The sequence below is a fragment of the Malaclemys terrapin genome, chromosome 19 (genome assembly GCF_027887155.1).
Source record: "Malaclemys terrapin pileata isolate rMalTer1 chromosome 19, rMalTer1.hap1, whole genome shotgun sequence".
NCBI classification, from domain to species: domain Eukaryota; kingdom Metazoa; phylum Chordata; order Testudines; family Emydidae; genus Malaclemys; species Malaclemys terrapin.
The window spans coordinates 10,430,244-10,452,175 of NC_071523.1; the positions used below are offsets into that span (position 1 = coordinate 10,430,244).

General features: G+C 36.8%; 1 protein-coding gene across 6 annotated transcripts in view; it reads right to left on the minus strand.

The window, feature by feature from the left end:
* The window catches only part of VPS13D (vacuolar protein sorting 13 homolog D), a 184,441-nt gene that overhangs the window by 86,989 nt on the left and 75,520 nt on the right, over positions 1-21,932 (minus strand). For all 6 annotated transcript variants that reach the window (XM_054009135.1, XM_054009133.1, XM_054009132.1 and 3 more), the window contains 15 exons: positions 21,077-21,268; positions 20,235-20,361; positions 18,318-18,460; positions 14,499-14,629; positions 13,709-13,884; positions 12,961-13,084; positions 11,729-11,964; positions 10,068-10,176; positions 8,456-8,619; positions 7,650-7,758; positions 4,484-4,663; positions 4,054-4,170; positions 3,553-3,702; positions 2,102-2,251; positions 886-982 (listed from right to left, as the gene is read on the minus strand). In XM_054009135.1, the coding sequence (XP_053865110.1) occupies positions 886-982; positions 2,102-2,251; positions 3,553-3,702; positions 4,054-4,170; positions 4,484-4,663; positions 7,650-7,758; positions 8,456-8,619; positions 10,068-10,176; positions 11,729-11,964; positions 12,961-13,084; positions 13,709-13,884; positions 14,499-14,629; positions 18,318-18,460; positions 20,235-20,361; positions 21,077-21,268 (2,205 nt within the window). The remainder of the gene's footprint in view (positions 1-885; positions 983-2,101; positions 2,252-3,552; positions 3,703-4,053; positions 4,171-4,483; positions 4,664-7,649; positions 7,759-8,455; positions 8,620-10,067; positions 10,177-11,728; positions 11,965-12,960; positions 13,085-13,708; positions 13,885-14,498; positions 14,630-18,317; positions 18,461-20,234; positions 20,362-21,076; positions 21,269-21,932) is intronic.

Consider the following 21,932-nt stretch of genomic DNA (forward strand, 5'->3'; position numbering starts at 1 on the left):
CAGTCTTTTTGTGCCTCAGCTCCCCATCTTTAAACGGGGGATAACAGCATTGCCCTACCTCACACGTAGAACTACATTCAAGATTATGAGGCACTTAGCTACTAGAATGGGCTTCTCTACACTTGGAAATTTACAGAAATAGCTATTCTGGAATAGTTGTTTTGATATGTTTGTATAAGAGTATCCACACAGGGATTTATGCCAAATTAATTATTTCAGAATAATTATACCAAAATCATTATTCCAGAACTGCTATTTCAGCAAATTTCCAAATGTTGATAAGCCTCCAAATAGATAGATGCCTCTCTAATCCTTCTATGAGATTAAAACATTCCAAGGTCTGTTTTGCTTCAACTAAGAGCAAGAAACCTTTTTATTACACTTAAAGCCAAGGGTATGGATGTCACAAGTTAAGAGGTCAGGGACAGCCAAAAAGTTTTCTGAATTAACCAAAAGGAAGTGTCCCAGGAACAAATGACTAGAGATCCAATCTCTAGCCCTGAGTTTGTTTAATAAACAAAATTGCCAAACAAAGTGGTTGGCTAAATAACATTCCTTTCATCCTAGTTCAGTATCCTCCAGATACAGGAACTGAAGAGGAATATTAAACTTCTTCCCAGAGGGACTCAGCTCAACTGTGCACTGGACAATAAAATGTTCTACGAGTCATTCCTCAAATCTTGGAACGAACACTGTACAGTATGTAAACGGCTATTGACACATCTTGGCTTTCCAGCTTTTTACCGTGGAAGTTTCCAGGCTGTCAAAGGCTTTCAAGTGAACAGTGGAAATTGCCAGGCATTTTGAACTAATTTTGTATGCAGACAACAGGGATACAATAAAATCTGCATACTGTGGAACTGACCTTGTAACTTTATACTGTACCTGATTCTGACTGATCATAGCCAAAGAAACTCAATAGTTTCAGGAGTAGTTTCTCCTCAATTTGGATTGTGAACCTCCGAGCTGTGACCATCAGATGCTACAGAGATAAATATATCTCAATTTACATTGTGAACAACAGAAATATTCTCCATCTACCCTGATTAACAACGAAAATCTATTGTAACTTGACACAGTTCTTTCATTCATAGGGTTTCATAATAAGATTCCCACTGTCAAAATATCTTGGGCCCTTTCCCCCCGCGCCCCACAGTTACAAGAAATCTGCAGTGAATTGTATTTGGTTAGTTCTTGTAACTATCTGTGCTTAACTACTAAATGTTAAAATTGCAGCGTTATTACCATCCAAGGGACTCTGACATTGCCATCAGCTATTTTTCAGATATGTCAAAATTAATACAGGCTTACTTTGAAGGTTTAAGTTTCATAGTAGGCCTTAAGAACCAACTTAGTTTTGTTACTGCTGTGTAGGCTAGGATTAGTAAATAATGTTATATATAACTATTGCCATTTGCAGTTATGCTTTTAAATTAGGATTGATGCTACAAGGTGGCAGCTGTTCATCACAAAGACCAGGGGATAAAAGGTCACGTTATATACATTATGTGAAGCATAGCACAGTTGATCCTGCCCGTTCATTATGGTAGGTGGGGGGGTCTCTCAGTTCTCTGAGGCATCAGCTAGTGGCTTGAAGGCTAGATTCGAGATTTGAAGCACTAAATGTCTGGTCTAATTTGGCAACTTCTGCAATTCCATGTACTGTTATATGTAATATTCTTCAGATGACTAATTAAACTCAGGACCTTATTGTCATTCTTGATGGTGTTGGGGTGGAATTTAAAAGATAACTTTTTTTGGAGAAGAGCAGAAGATGACCCTAGGGTCCTGGCCAATATTCTCTCCCTTAATAAATCAGGTTCTAAAATTTAAGGGAAAGCTATTAAAGAAAGTTAAATGGCTCCCACATTTGCCCACAAAGTCGCTGCACTGTTATCAACTCATCAACCGCAATGTACTTTAGGATACTTAGAGCATCAAAGGTATGAATGAGAGAGGTCCTTTCAGCCACAAAAAACTAGTACATCTGCACATTTGATTGAATTTAGACTAGACTACTTACAGTTTAAAAACTAGGAATAGGTAAACACACTCTTAATAAACATGATGTCATTTGAATGCTACAATCAAACTGGATTACCTTGTATATATCAGTTAGTGCATTCTTACTGGGAAATTTCATTGCATTTAATTGCACTGCAGGGCCTGTCTCAATTGCTTCATTTTCATTGATTTGGGGGGTCAGAAAGAGCATGAAAGGCTGTGTGGTGCCAACGAGCTGATTATCCACCTGCAGAATTAAACAAGAAAGCAGAAGAATGTGACAGCTCCTCAACATACATAATGAAATCTAAGCTCTCTTTTTAAATGGAAAGATAAAAGTTTGCAAAAGGGGTGGGGTTGTTTATGTCTCGCGAACAGCAGACACACAGAACACTATGCACATTTCATTTTTCTTATTCATCATTAAAATCCTTCCACAAGTGTTCAGAAATACCTCTCCTTTGCCAATGTTGTTACAACTAGCAACATATACAAATGTGCATGAGTATCTTGAAATGCTAGACACCATTAGGTAGCAGAAAAGGGATCCTTAATAAGTTCAGCAAGTTGGATCTGAATTTTTAAAGGCATAAATCAAAGCATTTATTGACAAAAGATACAAAGAATTAAATTGCTTCCCAGTTTTAAGTCTGCTTATGATACCCACCCTTTTTCAATTTACACATGGTATCCTACAAACACACACAGCTGTCATTAACAGAACTTAAATATTACAAACGGGCTTGGAAATACTTGGAAGTGTTTTATTTTCTCAAAAATGAGGCCAAATTGGACAAATTGTTTCCTCAGCCGTGAATGTGAAACACCACAATGCAAGAGGAGTAAAGTGGCACCCCCTAAAGGCCAAGACCTAATTTCTCCTCTCTCAGGCAAAACACCATCTGAATAAAAACTGCAAGAATGTCTCTTAAGCGTCTGTCCTACTTTGACCTATGTATGGTACTATACGTACCACTGCCACCACCTTCAGTGGTTGATTTCTCATTATTCAGCTACAGCACCTGATGATTTTTGTATAATAGTGAACAGAATGGGGAGAAAGTTTTTTTGCAAAGTTATGCACGTTACAAAGATTCTGACTCATACAACAGCTAAAATTAAAAAGGATTGGAAAGACTAAAGCAATAAATAGATTAGTGTTTCAACTACTGGTATATGACAGAGGACAATGAAAAAGCACAGGTGCAAAACATTACCTCTGGATCTGCGATCAAACAAAAAGAGGAAAGAATAGACTGAATCTTAATGTTTTACCTGATTGATTTAGGGTAGTGAACAGACATTTTGACCACGATATTAGAGCAAAATTCTGCTCTTATAAGAAGGTGACTATGACACCTTTAATGTTGATATGCTGCAGACCAGACCTGGGTTTTTATTGTTTCATCTGAAATACATCACCTGTCCCTAAGCACTGTAAACTGCACAACAAATCACTACTTTATTACATATGGACACACAAACATCCATTGCATCCTTACATAAATTAGGAAAATAAATGCACAAATTTGTTCCAAAAATAGTTACCTGTACATCCTGTATACTGAGCTCAAGCACCTGACTGGTTGATAACTGTGTGTAGTGAACATTAATTCCAGTGAGGCTTGCAAATACCAGCTCTTCAGGGACTTTGTTAACTAAAGATAATCCTATTCCACCTTCTAATTTCACTAGCACCTGAAAACATAAAAACAATTTAAAAAAATTCTAGATGCCACACACACACACACACACACACACACACACACAGTTGGCCAGTTCATTTATTTAACTGTTTTAAAAATATACTCATTGCTAGCCAAGTCTTCAAATACATATAGAGGTCCTAAACTATACAGCAAACTTGTGTGACAAGCTGAATGACCTGCTACTTTCACTGCTGAAATTCAGTTTAGAGTTTGGGGTTGTGACATGGCAAAACCAACGGAGTAAGAGGTCTGAAAAGTGAGAAAGATTTATAAAAAACAATATTGTACACATGCCTCCTTCATGGTAAAAAATGAAGGCCTATCAGTTTTATTATCTTACTTCCAATTCCTGATCCGTGTCTGGATTTTTTAACTTGCGCAGATCTTGTTCTGTAACTGGAAGTTCACCTCCTTCACACGATAAACGATCATTTCTACGTTGGTTAAAATCGGTTACCTAAAACAAAATGAACTACTTCTTATTTATGTACAAGAAGAGAAATCAAGGAGACGCTATCTATATATGGTAGGACATAAGCGTTAAACTAAAAAATACAATGGCAACATTTCTGATCAAATCTGAAACTAATCCTATATCACATGAGATTTTTCCCCTTCGTTATTACAAATTAATACTATGCTCCTCTACCTTTCTTTTGCAGAAGAATTTACAGCTGAATTGTTATATCAAAAATATTCCATACATTATAGAAACATCAGAATAAAAATTAATGATGACACTGTGTCCAGAATTTATGAATAACTTTCACCTGAAGAACTCGAGTAGGCCCATCTGGGACAACTCTGACTGCCAAGACTCCTGACCCAGGCCTCATCTTCTGGTTTATAAACTGCTGTTCAGGTGGAATGGGCCCCAAAAGCTCTAGAGACATATCAGGACCAAGAACCACTTCAGCCCCATCAAACAAACCTGATATTCCTCCTTTTGCCTAGGAAAAAAAAATTAAAAGCATAAAGTAGAAATACTGAAATGGTACAGAAGGGCACAGATAATGGTGTGTGAATACAATAATTTTAAAATGTATTTCAAAATCACTTCTCTTTTATAGCTCAAGCTATTTCAAGCAACTGAAAATGTATTTAAATTTTTCTCTCTCTCTCTCTCTATGCAGCTGGAGAACAGAATCCACAACTGATTTGAGCAGATGGGCAGTTAGGCCAACTGTACTATTCAGACAGCACAGGTATAAAAGATGACGGCTGCAACAGAAGTTGTATTTTATGTTACTAAAGTTTCTGGTAAGTGAACTTCAGCAATTTGCATGGTTAAAAAATATAGTCTGGGTCCATGATTAAACATTCCCCTTGCATCTTCAGAACTGAGAACAGGATCAAAGCCCTGCTCAAAGTGAATGAAAGTTCTTCTTAAAAGGTATTCTGCAGAGCGACAGAAAATTTCTTGCATCTGTTTTCTAATCTTTTATAATAGATCCAGAGTTAAGTCAAATACACTGTGGCTTTCACTTGTTAAAAAGAGACTGACATCACTAAGAGTTAAGTCCTTAATAGTGGAACCTCTATTTCTTTGGTTGCTTCAAACTGACAACAGAGGAACACGCTACCACCACCAATATGCAGCTAAGGTTGGATTGTCCACTAGAAGAGGAATGTCCTAGCTTCTCAGTTTCCACAGTATACACAGATGTTACATCAAAGCAATTCCAATGTACTGCATAAATACACCACATGTAGGATGTATACAACTTGCATGTATATATTACAAGCATGCCATAGTGCAAAGGGAAAGCCAATATAACATTGTGGAAATAACATTTTGCAATTTAGTATCTTGACAGATTGTATGTATTTTTTCCCCTCAAGAAGCCAAAAAAGTAATTAGACCATATTGAGGATTAACTGCTTGCTAAATTTTTTTTTAGTTATTAAACAAAGTCAGTGGAGTCATAAAAACAAGAAAGTCCAGAAACCTGTTAACACAGGGTTAATTCATATGGTTTTAAAACAAGATTTCTCCTGTTTAAAAAATGGTTTTGAATATGTTCTCTTGGATTGCAAACTTGCACAAGTTTCAACACAATTAAAATTTTGCTACCCAAGTTTGGTTTATAAGGAAAGTGCAGGGAAAATGGATGGCAAAGGGGACTGACTATGGTCTGTAGAGCCTTCCTATGAAAGATAAATTTCAGCCACTATTAATCTATCACAAACTGCTTGATGGCCAAAGTGAAATCAATTTGATGCTCTCAGTCTAGCTCCCAAAGGAGACGTATCCACATCAGAAAAACATCAGATTGACACAGACTGGCATTCTTGTTGGGGGTCTCAGCCGAGAGGTTAAGAAGTGAATGAACACCAAGACTGAATTACACTTTCATCTCAAGAAAAATCTCTTAAAATCAGGATTGAAACACATTGGCAGGGGAAACGTGGGAGTGTTTCACCGCTGCTGTCCTTTCTCTCTCTCTCTCCCCCCTAGAAATAGAGGACTTCAATCTCCAAGATTCTCAATCTCGCACCTTTTACAAGCATAGCATTCACATAAGCTTCATCAGAACAGAACTGCAGATAGTCTTAAAAGGCCATTGTGAAACACATTAATAATAAATTCCATAATTTTTATCCTCTCTGCTTGTAACAAAAGAGATTTATCTCAAGCTTGAAACTGGATCTTGACGGAATATTTCCTCCTCCATTGCCTGCACATGCTGTTTTGTTATTCTAGGATTAGTCATCAGCATGGCAGAGATGCTGGTGTTTTGTTTTGAATGAACAAACATAACTGAAGCAATTGTTTTGGAAAAAACAGCACATAAAAATTACATGGAATTTAGAAACAAGAAAAAAAAAGTCAGGTCAAATATAGGGCTCCCAAATCTTGACAGTGTCCCTTTAACACGGAATTCTGAATAGTGATGCTATTATCCTGTAACTTACAAATCCATTCCAGATGCATAATGTAACAGTCAGTCTTTGATCAAAGGGCTCACATAGCAAATATCATACTCCCTCTTTACACTAAAGCAGGATTGATTTCTATTGGTATAGCTTGCACAACACATTGTCTTTGAACATCATTTTATTATAAAATATCAACTTCGCACAATCATATTTATCACAAAAATTGTTTTCTACTGCAAGAGGTAGTATACGTACACAGAATATACCTTCTAAAAACTTTGTAAACAAGATACAGATAAATATGAGTAAAACAGAAAGATACAAAACACATAGTAACAGCTACAACAGGGATCATAAATATCAACATCCTTTAACTTTCAGGGCCAGAATTTCAAAACAACGTCTCACATTTCTGAGCATGTACCCTGCATGCAGGTATCAGAATTTATCAGATGCAAATGTACGTGTTAGTTGTTTGAAAAGTACATGTACAAGTGCCATACAGAACTTAATAAAGCATGCATGACTGGAAACAAGGCTGAGGTAGGAAAGTTATATGTCCTGATTGTCAGAAGTGTGAGCACAACTCCAATTGACATGAGTGAGTTGTAGGTACTCTGCATCTCTGAAAATCAGGCCCTTAGGCCAAAATTTTCAGATTTGCATGCCTTAAGTTAGACACCTAAAACCCTATTTTAGCAGTGATGAGCAATTCTGGCTTATATTAACTTTTAGTGGATTTAAGTGCCTAACTGTGGTACCCAAGACTGAAAACTCTGGTTCCAGTTTTCCAATTCATTATTTGAAAATCCACAAAGATAGGGTGCCTCATGTTTAATGAATTTTTACCAATAACAACATGTGAAGACAATTAAAGGTGTTTCTTAAATTTACATCATGTGAATTGCTACTGGAATCTTTGGGTTTTTCCCCCCACCTCTTTCAAGGTTTGGTCTTTTAAACAAAGCTTGTAAAAGCACTAGCCCATCTGATTTGGACACCAATCACCTCAGCCAGCTGTCAAAAGAAGTTAGATGTAGAATAATTAATACTGACCTGTACAACGAGGCCATGCATACCACAGGTTAAATTGCCATCTCGAAAACTCCACGTCTGAGTAGTACTGCGCCGTCGATCTGGTTTTCTCAGCATCAGGGGCTCATACCTGAAAAAAACAAGTGACAGACCAAAAATTTCTACTTTCAGATTCCATTGTTGGGGAGTTTTTAATTAGCCATGCATCCCTATTTTGTTCTACCCTGGCTTCCTCACCCATAGCTCTTAAAAGTGTTATTTCAATTTGCTCCTGCTGCGTTGCATTAACTGTCCATTTGTTTAAGGGCAAAGGTAACCAACAATATGCATGAAACACAAAAGAGTTATAATACACATATGAAGACAAATAGTATTTAGTGCTTCAGTAAGGTTGACAGTCTTTAAGAATGAAGTACTCTATTTATCCAAAGGGACAGATAGCCCAAGCAATTTTGGGAGTGGGGTGGGATAATTCAATCTATGTGCCCTTTTAATATTTAGCCTTTCTGCTGCTCAAGGGCAGCCAGTCAGTGCCACTTGTGGTGGTGGTAGTTTTGGTGATGTGGACACTCGTTCTCAAGGAATTGTTCTGTGACAAAACACTTACGAGATGGTAACTTCTGGGTTTTACCAGCTCCGGCTGGATTCAAACTGGTGATATAGCAATGACAGGCTATGAATAAAATTACTGATCCCTCAAGCCATCCAATAATCTAATGTGGGTATTTTAAACATCTTAGACTATTTAACTTTTGTAACTTTTTACAGTGTAGTCTTTTTTTATTTTTAAATCTATAACAATTAAATAGAAATCCTATCCAGAGAACCTGTTATCTGTGACTGCAGCCAGGCCGGCAATATCTAAAATCATGGAGGACTCAACAGATCGAGGCGAAGAAGGCTTATTGGGGTTATGAGGAACTGAGGAACCTTCATGGCAAAGCATGCCGGTGCCAGTCATTCTCCAAAGTTGGGATCGCTTCCCTGGTTCCTGTAGCATATGCATAAAAGATTAAGTTGATCATAAATAATGCAGAGCAAATAATATATATTTATATTTAATTACTGAATTCGTTAAGTGATGGTGTTTGGAATGACTTTTACATATCCATGTTCACAGCCCTGATTTAAAATTAGGTGCTAATAGTACATATTAAAGTCTACTGCAATTATCAAAATCAAATGTGCATAAATCCCACACATTGGTAAATCTGAGGCTATTAGGCTACATAAACAATACTGTTCAATAATGCTTCTATTTACATACATTTCTTCATTTCTTAAAGTTTTGTTAGGAAATAATTGGCTTATTTACATTGCCATCTTCTTGTACAACAAAAGGACTTCTTGTCTGCAACTTCATCACCACCTCTAACTTCTCTCTTGGTCCTTTACACTTCACTATAACCCTAGAGGCATCTCATCTCTAAATTTAATGTTTCTTACTACTTTTATTCTGATTACTCCCTTCTCTTTATCTCTGACCTTCATATCTCTCCCTCATAAGTGCATGAAGGTACTTGAACTTTCTTCAACAGAAGGTTTCTAGTTTCTTTTCCTCAAATATTCTCACCATTTTTTCCTCTCCTGTTCACTCCCTTAATTTCCATACCTGGCTTTCCACAAACCTCTGCTCTTCTATGCTTTTCTCAGAGCAAAAATATCTGCAAGATCCATATCCAAATTTGTTACTATCCACTTCATTCTTCTTTTGATCTATCAGTCTGCAATCTTTTCCCTTAAACTCCTCATTGGACCACTGCAACTACTGTATTGTTGGCATCCAACCACCTCCTGTCCAGACTATCATTCCTACAGTGTATAAGCGTGATCACCTCACTTAGTGATCTTTATTGACCTGTATCAATTCCCTTCTCCCAATGAATACAAACTTCATATCAACCAACCATTTTCAAATCTTTCAACAGCTTTGGCTCCACTCCCTCTCTGGACCTACCACACACTACACCCCTCTCCCCCCTCCAGTGGTATCTTTTATTCTGCTCGGTCTGAGCTACTCTGATCTCTTCCTTCTTCACTATTAAATAATTAAAAAGTGCTATAAAAGTGTTAAGTATTATTACTATCATAATGAAAGGATCTTTAATGACTTCTTTTGCCTATAACAGATTCTCTCTGTTCTCCATCTTACAGAGGCTATTAACCTTTACAAATCCAAACCTGAAACACCCCATTTCCTCTGTTTCCTTCTCCCAACTCCCTTCAGCACTTACCCCATATCACTCTTTTATCGTCAGTCTATTATATTATGGACGTTGCATTCTTCTTTAACAGAATATAAAATATCTTGTAATACTAAATACACAATTAAAAAACTATAATTGGGTAATGTTTAAAGCAGGGTTATAAAGTGTCTCTGCTACTAGAATCATACAGCAACAACATCCCTAGCGAAATACTGTTTTCTGAATCTCGTACCTTTTTCTTGAGTATGACTCTCTGTGTCTTTGGAGAAACATCCAGGACAAGCTCTGCATAAGCAACATCTTTATTTGAAGCAACTGGCCTTCCAGTTCCCTCTTGCGAACTAGAATTGCGAGAAAATCCAACATGCATTCAGATACATTCCTATACAAACTTTCTGTCTCTTCTGAATACTGAGTCAGAACATACCTAACTATTAACAGGACAACTTATGCTTGTCCTTCACTACACATTATGCAAATTTAAGTCAGGTTACCCATTACAGTATTTCCTCTCATTTTTGGAATCACTAGGGTAAACCATAAGCATATGGCATTCACATTATTAAAAGTGTTGAGTCTGGAATTAGTAATGGGAGGCTAAATATCCAACTCAGAGTTCAATTTGACAGACAGATTAATGCTTTCATTGCTTACATCAATAATGGTAGGGCAGAATCAATATTTTCATCAAAAGCGATCTTCAGTGTTCTATAACTCAGTTACACTGGCGTATCTGGACTGAAAAGCAACTAGTAAGTTACAAGCAATAGTTGCCCTGTGGCAGTGCTCTGAACCACCATGGGTAACGTCAAGTTTTGGATACACGTCCCGATTGTTCATTCCCTTGGATGGCAGATATTGGGGTAACTGTGGATGCAGTAAGTTAAATCCCCAAGGGGACACTACAGGAAATGAATAATGCTAAACTCTTCATCTTTCAACAATTAGACAGACAGAGGAGATACTGATCAAAAGAAATCATATCTAGAAGAACTGGTGGACAATGTGCTTTGTACATGTGAACACCTTGAAGTCCATTTAATATTTAGTTCACATTTTAACTAATCTTGGCTCAGTCATGATAAGCAACATATACATGAAGTGACATCTTCCACTATAATCTATAGTAACAAAGATGTTATAAGAAGGCCTCACTCAAAGATCAATTCCCCTCTATTTGAGATATTCAGTGATACTCATTTCAACTGGAGACATCACAAAGAGCAGATATCCCAGCTGAAGACACCAGGTCCTCATCTCACTTTTCTCAGAAATCAGTTCCCCACTTCCATCTTCCAATGGAGACCATTACTAACCTACCTCCCACCCATGTTTTCCACCATGATCTAATCTGATATGGAACCAGATCTTTCTTTCTTCCACTGCTGCTTCCATGGCTGATAGTACTCTAACTCTGTCTTTGCAATACCAGAAAAGACTCAATGCTCTAATATTAATGACAGCTTGAGGTGAACAGAACTGAAAGACCAGTACTAATTCAAAGTAGAGATTCATTCCGTAAGAAAAATTCAATCATGTAAGGAGCAGTACTTCATGCAGTACACCAGCTACTCTTTAAATTTATGTGCCGTAAGTATTAATTTGTTTGGCAATACGTACAAAAATTAAGTATCACAAGACCATGTGAGATAAGCATCATATTACCAAATTTAGAACAAGAAATACAACACTGGAATCCTGACTCCCAGTCTAACTAATAGGCTCCTCTTGCTGACCCTGTAGCCAGCATAAGTTTCTCAATACGTGAAATCCTTACACAGATAAGCACTGTGTAACAGCAACCGTTTTTAAAAAGAATAGCTCTAATTGATGGCTGAATATTCATCATTTGCTTTTAAAGGCTATTTTCAATACAATATGAAAAAGAGTTACCCTGAGAAAGTATACGTAGCAGCAATATAAATGAAATTTTCATAATAAAGCTGTTTGCCGTCTTGAAAGTCATTCATGCTGCAGGTAATTTCTGAGGAGCCTGCCCCTTTAACTGTCAGCATGATAAAAGGTGGTAGGATGGGTTCATCCCATGCATAATCCAAAGAAGTCATTGGCTTCACTTCAGTGCAGAGTCTGGGCTCTGCAACACCATGTTGAGTAAAAACAACTGGGACCTATAATAATGAAAGAAGACTTTAGAAAATGGTAGGTGTAAGGGATTCAGGAGTCAGCTGCTGTTGCCAGTGTAGTTAAGGGTTGTGATTTTGTAGTTTTTCAGCATGTCAGTTGCATTCTATATGTCCTATGTTATTTCCCTGAATTGACTAAAATTTATTCCACATCATTTCAATTTTTGCTTCCTTCTTATGGTTTAAGAAATTTTATTTCTTCATACAAGTTTCAATATTAAAGTTTGTCTGATGATGAATGTTAATATACTTTGCACTTATAGAATATCTTTCATCCAAAGCTCCCAATGCCTTCGATCCTCTGGGAGATATTATTTTATATATAAGCAAACTGAGGTCTAGCTAAGTTAGATGACTTGCCCAGGGTCATACAACAATTCAGCATCAAAGCCTGAAATAGAACTGGGTAGCCCTGAATCTCAGTCTCCTATTCTAAACACAAGACATACTTCCTTGTAGGATAAAAGTAAGGTAGAACTTGTTTTTACAATTGCTGGCATGGAATTTAAATAATGCCTCATTTTAGGCATCTCCAGTGGATAGGGTGTAGGACTGAGAATCAGGAGGCATGGACTGTATTCCCAGCTATGCTGTTAATGTGCTGTATGACAGAACAAGTTATAAATCATCTACACCTCAGTTTCCCCACCTGTGAGGGTAACGATACCGACCCCCCTTTGTAAAAGAGCTTTGAGATCTATACATGAAAAACACGTGTGTGTTTTTCATGTATAGATTATAATAAATAATTAATAATAATTCAGTTAAAATGATGCTTTCTAGTAAGAAGCTCAGTAACACAAACTTGTTCTGAAAACTAAAGATTTTAATGCTGAAATATACAAATGCTTCTCACTATGTGAACTTTCCGATCACTTCACTGGGCAAACTGGTGCAGCTCTTTTACAGAATAGTTGAGAATACATCAAGTACACACAATTAAAATTGTTTTTACTTTTCAATGGATCTATAGCTCTTTACCTTGGAAAAATTGTCTATGCGAAAAGGAGGAGGTAACTGATCAGTGTCACCAAATGAGATGCGGTACGTGGCTCCTCGAAGGGTAATTTCAACTCGTAAAAAGTAACATTTTCCGAGAGTGTCTCTGCAGAACATTAACAAAGCACCACAAAACATTTAAAGCATTTATAAACTGGAGCTATAAACTAGTATCTAGGTCAGCATTGTGTAACCAATGCTGCATCAATTAGTCAAACAATTACTGGAAAAGCTTAGGCATATATTTAAAAAGGTACAGTAGAAAAATAACGTAATCTAATCCTCCAGCTAAACAACTTGCTTGGGCAGGACTTCCCCAAGGTAAGTGCAATCATTCATTATTTCTCTTATGCAATTCTGTTTGGATTGTTAAATTGTGCTCATCACCAGGATACGTGTAAGCTGAATCATCTCCATGTTGATAAAATCCTTGGACTTTAACACTGTAGTACATTTCACACATACACACACACACACACACACACCCCATGTAGTCTATTTCCCAACAAATAGCAAATGTACACAAGCATTCACAGCTCTTTTACTTAAGATACTTTCTGACTGGTGGATTGTTAAGTATCTGCTTTTCACATTAAACCAACGAAAAACAGGTCAAACACAAGTGAAGCAGACATGTGACTTGTTATTGTAGTCCCAAGTTTAGACATTTGCTTCTTTATCAGACACAGAAGACAACTTTAAATATATATCATCCATGTACAGTAACTACCTCATATTGATATGGAAAGAGCTATTTTTGTTGACTTCAAAACCCCCAGACCAAACACAGTTTGGAACATCCATTAGCCGTACACATAATAATTGATCATAATCATTACGTGGCCAGTGAAACACAACGCTGGAACCAGGAAGAGTGGAGATATAGCCATCAGGATTTGAGGTACCCTAATAACAGAAAGACAGGCAGTAATATCACCACCACCTTAAAAACAATACACTACAAACAATCTGTACAGACCGTGAAATTTGAATGAAGCAATTTTTTCATGAAATGAATTATAGCAATTAGATACATAGGAAAATATATTCTCATAACAAAGTATTAATAGTAGTTTATATTTTCACACCAACTTTCATCCTGAAGCATCTCCAAATAAATTTATTTATTTATTTTATATTATATATATATATATAGCAACACTGCAATGGCATCACTTCTTGAATGGAGGGGACCAGAACCTACTGTCACAGAATGTCTTTCACAATGGTAGGGGGAGGGGATATTTTGGAAAGGGCACACATACAAACCCCTACTTCTTTAAAAAGAATCACAGGATCTTTAATGTGCATACAAATTATATAGGAGCTCATTTTTCAAGGTCTGATCCAACAGCCTGACAAGAAACTCAGATATATATAATTCAGAACGGCAGAATCAACACTATTGGGATTTTACCTTATGATAATTACACTTCCCCTCCTTTAAAGATAATCTTCTATGAAATATGTTTATGCTATTAAAAAATATGAAATATTTGCTAGTAGAAAAGTAGTCTTACCTGACCTCTGGCAAATTCCCGTTGAGCAAAGGCAAGCTTGTGTGATGATTTATTATCTAATAGGTAACGGGGTGCAAATGTTACCATGCAAGTGTCAATATAACGACCTCTGCCCTTCTTAACATCAATACCTAATGAGAAGAAATAGTCTGTTAAAAATAAAAATATCTACTGTCTGAAAAAAATATTTAGTATAAGAAATGTAAACTTTAAAAATAATGTTTCTCCGATGCAATGCATATGTTCTACAGCTTGCACATATTTTGAACAGAAATAGTAAACAAAATCTGGTTTATATAATGCCATCTGCTATACTTTTTTATTGTCTATAAAGTGGAATGTAGTAGTTTAGTCTTGTCAGCATTATAGATGGCACAAGAATAGCTTGGGGTCCTTTTCAGAAGTTATGTTTATTTTCCTCTTCAAAAGAACGGTCCAAACCACTTTCAGTTGGAGCCTTAGGGGTGTGAAGTAAGTCACCAAGAGCTCCTCAAATCATGAAAACCAGGTACATGAACACGGATAGGCAAATACAAATACTACTGAACACCCCAGAAGTTCCTCAAAACACTTTGGGGGAAAAGCACTTCATTGTGAAAATTCAGCCTGAGGTTTCAATGAATGGTAGAGTTCTGAAGAAGGAGGAATAATTGTGTCCTTGGGGCACTGACAAGAAGTAAGTAGTCATGCTCTCCCATTCCTTTTACTGGCTTACCTAGGTTGCTCTGCAGCAATTTCTTAGAGATTGGTAAAATAGGACTACACTGCAGTTCAAACTCGGTGAGCCAGAATCATGTTTAAACAAGGCATTAAAGGATCTGGGTGAAAGACAGTGAGTCAAGGCAGAGCCTAACAACAAATTGCCAAAATAAAATTTTCATCCCATAAAATTCAGTGGGTTGCTTGACCCTTAGGCACCAAAAACGAAGCATTATATCCAAATTGCTGATTACTGAGTTCTATCACCCTTTGGGCCTCCCTGCCTTTAGTGAATTATCTGTCCATCTCCCCCCCCCCCACAATGAACTTTTCTTTCAAACAGCTGCTTTAGTGGCTCTTCTCTTCCATCCAATATTCCTCCCCCCTGATTCCAGAAGGTAAAAATGCCTTTAGGTAAAAGTGAAAAATTATATGAACAACACGAGAAAGGAGAAACACCCTGGAAACAGACATGGAGTAAAACGAAAAGAAAAAAAAAGGAGACAAAAGAGAGGTTTGGAAACAAAAGCACCTATAAATACCCAACATGAAAAACACCCAGGCAGTATATGGTGTAGAAGCTACAGTGGAGACATTCAAAAGAAATTCAGGAAGTATGCAACAGTGCCTGTAGCGGGAGTCAAAATGGTGCTTTGAAAACTACTATATAAAAGTGTAAATATGTAAACATAGGAAGCCTGAAAGGACAGTTTGCAAACAGAGTTCACAGAAACTCAAAGCGCACTGAGGAAATACAAAATAAAAAATAGCTCAGATAACTCACACTGTCATTGCTTGGAGAGCACATTTGAATTACTATAGTTGCGATTCCAAATAATTCAAGTATTCCTATGGAACTTCTTTTCAATAATACTTTATTCAGTTCTTTTCCGCTACACCTCCAAAAACTAAGAACTTTTGCTTCCTTTATTTTCCTTAGGATTTCAGCTTCTATCACTATCAATAGCAGCATGTGCTAACATGCTTCTCTGAAAATCCTTCATGTACACTGAATCAGAAAACCTAGCCAGTGGTGCAGTTCCTTAGGCTAAAATCAACAAACCTGATGCAAGCAAATAATGTACTAAACATTTGAAATATGGACTAATTTAATCTATATTCTCTCACCCAATTTGACAGCACACATATATAAGGTTAACTACATCATCATATGAAAGTTCCAAGTCACTTTAACACACTAGCAAAAAAACCTACATACTGGCAAAGCCTGTTTTTGTATTAAGGACCCAAAAGTCCAATGAAGCCAAAATTTTAGCTATTTTCTTTCTCCTTCTGTTTATTAGACTAAATGTGTAAAACTGACTCTGGTAAATTTACACTATCAATTATAATTTGTGACAACTTGTTTTGACACCAAGGGATGGGTAATTTGTCTCATGCCTTAGTAGTTAACATTGGAGCAAGATTCCTACAATGCATCAGGAGAAAAGGTCCAAATAATGTAAGATTTATACTTCAAAGATACGCTATTTGCAATGCAAAACTACCACCACAGTTTTGCTCAATGATCTTTTAAAGACAACTACTTTGGGAAATGTACCAGCCTGTTGTGTTTTCCATTAGCTGAAATAATATTCCTGAACAGCCCCGCCTTGTTAATATATGACCTGTGCTGTCTTGCTTCATACGCTGCAACAAATGAAGTTCTGAACCTGAAACATGGCCCCAGAGAGAAAAACCTCTCTATTCAGAGGGTGGGGCAAACATCTTTTCATGAAAAGGAAAAACTGACACACCCCAAATGTTAGGGTCAGATCAAGATGGATTACTTTCTATTATACACACAGTGTCAACAAGGTTTATGCGGCCGCTCAGATTGCATTTCAGCAGTACTGCAGTCTGTTCATACTAGAAACCTTGAAGTGTTAATGGAGATTTCGGTCTCATATGCCACAGGGGCCGAGGATCAGACCCAGAAGACGTTACTCTAGTTCTACATTCTTAACAAAAGGTCAGAAGCTGAGCTTTCTTTGGTAGGATTTGGCCTGTTCCTGTGCAACGTCTATTAACAGAAATGAATACAATGAAGTTGCTGGGACTGTGATGTTTAGAAAGAGGCTAGTCAGAAGTGATCTTTACAGAAAAATCAAGAAAAACAAAAATTTCCACTAAGGTTAAAATAATGGAGCAGGAGCCTTAGGCCTAGAGAAAGAGATAAATCGAATTTCTCTTCAGTACTATGAAAGCATCCCTAGACTGCTGAAGGAAAGGAGAGATGGATGCATTTCCTTCAGGGGTTTTTTTAGACTGTTTTTTTAAATTGGTATTTGAATGATTATATCTATAAAATTCATTTATTCCTCTGACAAATGTAAGCAGTTTAAATACTGGTCAAAACTTGGAGTGGATTACCTGGCCATTCATTTTTACAGATTAACTAACAAAGCACATACTTAAATGTTTTAAGAAATACATGGATTTTTTCAGATAGGTTAGATCAGAAGTAATCAGAAAAGAGACTATGAAGAAAAACGGAAGCTGCTGGGTTTGGGTGCTGAGTTTTTTTGAAAAGTAACACCACATAGCATTTTTAAGCACTTTACCCTCTTTATTCTTACAACACTCTTGAGAGGTAAATACAGTAGGTATTATCATTTTACGGATAGAGTAACTCAGGTAAAGTTCAAGCTATTGCTCAAGGCCACAAAAGATATCCATGTCACAGTTAGGATTAGAACCCAAGAATTCCAGACCCCCGGTCCCTGTGTTCAGATTATACCACTTTCTTATTGTATTAACCTTTCCCAGTTAGAGACTTGTTTTTATATCCAATTAGGCCATGGGTATAATGAGTTTAGTAGCCTAAATCTGTCTCCGTCACAAGAGCACTGCATAATTCAACGGAAAAAAATCTTGACATAATTCACATTAGGAAGTCCCTTTTCACTGAATAATGAAGTTACAGATGAAATTAAGTGCAGGGAAGCTTGCTCCCCAAACGTCTTTATAGTCACTGCAGTATTTGAGAGACCAAGAGTATGTATGTGTGGTTTGTTCGCAGAGGTAGAGGAAGAAAATTAATTTCTTACTGTTATACGGAGGCAAATGGTGGCTGCACCATTTCTGTAATATTTAACAAATTGATCCACGATTACATACCAATGTTATAAATCAGGCCAGGTCGGTTTCCCTGCTGGATCACTTTAAGGGCTCGGACACCGCTGCCTCCATCCAGTGAGAATCCCTGACACCAGCCAGGCATACCTTTGGGATGGATTCCTTTCCCAATTCGCATTGTACAACTATGGATAATGAAAGAACATGCTGATTTACTCATCTAAATAAAGGGTTAAGTATCAGAACAATACTTTGGTGATTTTTCTGCTGAACCTAGATGTATTCAGACTGAATTCACTAACAAAACTATTACAAACTACAAGCAAAATCTCTTGCCTAGTAATAATACATTACATATTTTATCTAAAATTTTTTAAGCATCTTGCAAACATTAAGGAAAACTCAATGGCCATAGGAGATAGGCATTAACAACACTATTTTTCAGGTGGGTAAACTGAGGCAAGGAGAGGCTCAGTGATTTGAGTAATTTTTTTTAGAAGTAAAATATGTATGTGACTATAAACAAATTTCAAATCACATTTTCCTAAAATTAGCAACCAACTTCGTATTTTTACCTTCTGTTTATAATTTTTTTTTCATGGCAGAACAGTTACACCTCTTAATAATCAACAAATCTAGGTTTCCTTTCAATAATAATAATCACCACCACAACTACCCAGGTTTTATATAGCACTATTCATTAGCAGAACTCAAAGCACTTGAAGAAGCTGTGATGTGCTCAATAAAATATTGCACGTTTTTCTTCCTCAGATTAGGTTCAGCTTAATATTAGAGAAGTCCTATTTCTCAGACCACATCACAAAAATCACAATTGGCAGTATCCATTAACTTTCTGACAATCTCAACAGAAGGGCCTAGGAATTAAAATAGGCTTGGAGAGACCAAACTGGAATTGGTTTTTTTTGTTTTTTTTCTTTAAATAAGTCTTGATTTTTTTCAATATACATTTTCAACAATCATTAAGAATGGTCATTAAAGAGTGAATCATGTTTCCAGAGGACAATCCATTAAGAAATCTCCTGACAGACTGCTGTACTATACATGGGGATCGATGATCAGCGGATCCATGTAGCAGCAGATTCTCCCAAAGAACAACTGCAGGAAGCCTGTGCTGAGATTAACCCTGATGCGTCATGGAGTTTAACGGCTCCAAAATCCTGCCATTCCCTTGTGCATCAGAAACATAGCAGTTCTGCTGCAGGTAGTAGCTAACTCATATGAAATGGGTAGTTTGGGGCAGTTTTTGAGGCTGATGGATATGTTCACAATAATAAGTCAAAATAGGTGGGAAAAATCAGCAAAGAACTGAGCTTTAAGTCATTGAAGCAGTAATAAGCCACCACAAATTACAAAGACTCCTCAATTTTCCTTTTTTGCTGTTAAATATTTTCAGTATATTTAAATTTGTATTTTTATAAATATATATTTGTGTGTGTACATATGTATATAATTTAAAACTGTCCCTGGTTTTTGACAAGTTCAGTCAATTAATTTGTTAAATTCAAACACAGAAGGTAGACTTTTTTAAAAACACACTTTTTGAGTAATTGTTTGATGTTTATACAACGTGCCTTTATGTCTTTTTATGCTAGTCAAATTATTTTAGTTATAGTAATGACATTATCAGAGTGAGCAGTCTGGTAAATTTCCTCAGGGAAAAGAGACTTTGGATTTTCTTGCTTTACCAAGTTAGGAAAAGAAGCATGATTTCTTACATGTAAAATAAAACTAGCCAACCAAATGGTTAGTTTTCAGTATCAAATGTCTAAATAGTGAGTAAGCTCATTTCAATATCTCATACTAAACACCTTACCACATCATCCTGCCAATGAAGGATTTTTCCTACAGGATATTCATACTTAAATATCAGCACCAGACCCTTTCAATAATAATTTTCATTCTTTGTAAGCATTTTTCCTTCCCATCAACATTACTTACAAGTTTGCCTGTTCTTTGTCAGCATAACAGAAGAGAAGCGGGCTCAGGCTTCTAGCAAGCTCATGTTCTTCAAACTGACCTGCAGCATCTGTCTTTGCATTGTCCTGTCTGAAGATCAGTGGTAACCCTTTAAGCAAAAATAATCATAAATTAAACTTTAATTTAATTTAATTTAATTTAAAACAAAAATATACTTCATTCAGGACCAGGTATTATATTATTAGTTGTGAAAAATGGGAACCATAGCAGCAATTTTAAAGTTTAAGAACAATTTAATTTTATGTAATATGTAACCCACTGGTCAGCACATTCCACTCTGTGTCTGATCCACACAGGATATGAGATTGTTACAAGTCCAAGCTACACAGCCTGGCTTTTTAGTTCAAGCGGCAGAGTCTGATGCTTTCAGCTCTAGAGTTCTCTTCTCCATACCCTTGTAAATTGGCCAAGATGGCACTATCACAAGACAATTATTGCTTTCGGCTTCTCTTACTTGATGAAGGTTCTTCAGTGTTTGAAACATAAATTCTCTATCAGTTTATTTTGATGTATACAGAGCCTAACCAAGGCTCTAACTTAGGCACCTTATTAAATTTAAAAATGCATAACTACCAAGTTTTAAAATCTTCATTGCAACAACTCAGTTATTTAATTGTTTACAAGACCTTCGCAATGAGAATGGATATTTGCTATTTGATGAAGCCTATTTTCTGCAACTTCATTTCCTTTAATCCGTTTTCAAAAGCTTTACCTGGCTGCACAACAAATCAATACTAAATGTCATCCTCATTTCCAGGTGAGTGACTGTCAGTAGTAGTTATGAACAGCTAAGTTAAACATACCTGTTTTGTTAATTAGCCAATATGGAGCAGAAATGAATATTTTTAGAGACCCTTCAGCTCGACATACAATCCTTATGGTTAGGTTTAGTTGTCGCTTGTTGACATCATACAATCGCATTCGGACCATATAGTTTTGTGTCCCAGGAGGAATCAACAACTCCTTGCACAGTGGAAAATTTTCCAAGGACACTCCTAAAAAACAAACACACACAAAAAAACCATGTTCTCCTGACTGTTCTGAGAAAGAGTCAAGGCTTCCTGAATTATTTTGTACAGCTTTCTCTGATTTTACTTCCTTATAAAACTACCTGTTTAACTTTCGAACGTGAGCTAAGAAGTTACTGTGATCACAGTCCTCAAACTAAATCTCAAATGATATATATATCATTTGAGATTTAGTTTGAGGACTGTGATCACAGTAACTTGTATATATATATATGCCTTGTGCAGGCCCTCTGTTCAGCATCACTTTCCTCCTACTCCCAGTATTTCTCCAAGACCTCCACAGTTTGTTGGCCTGAAACAATTACTTCCACCTTGCAAGACTAATGTGGGGACCAGATGACTCTCTACTAACGCCTCCCCTTTGAGTTTTGTACGCTCTGAAAGTCTTCAAACCCCTACCAGTGAGAGGTACACTAATCATCCCAGCTACTCAAACCCTATCAAATCCCCCTGGTAACAAGTGCCCACAAACAGACATTACCCACTCATTTGACAGAGCCTTTAATGATAGGTCTACACAGCAACTAGACACCAGTGGCTGGCCTGTGCCAGCAGACTTGGGCTCGTGGGGTTCGGGCTGCAGGGGTGTTTCATTGCTGTGCGGCCTTCCAGTCTTGGGCTGGAGCCCAGG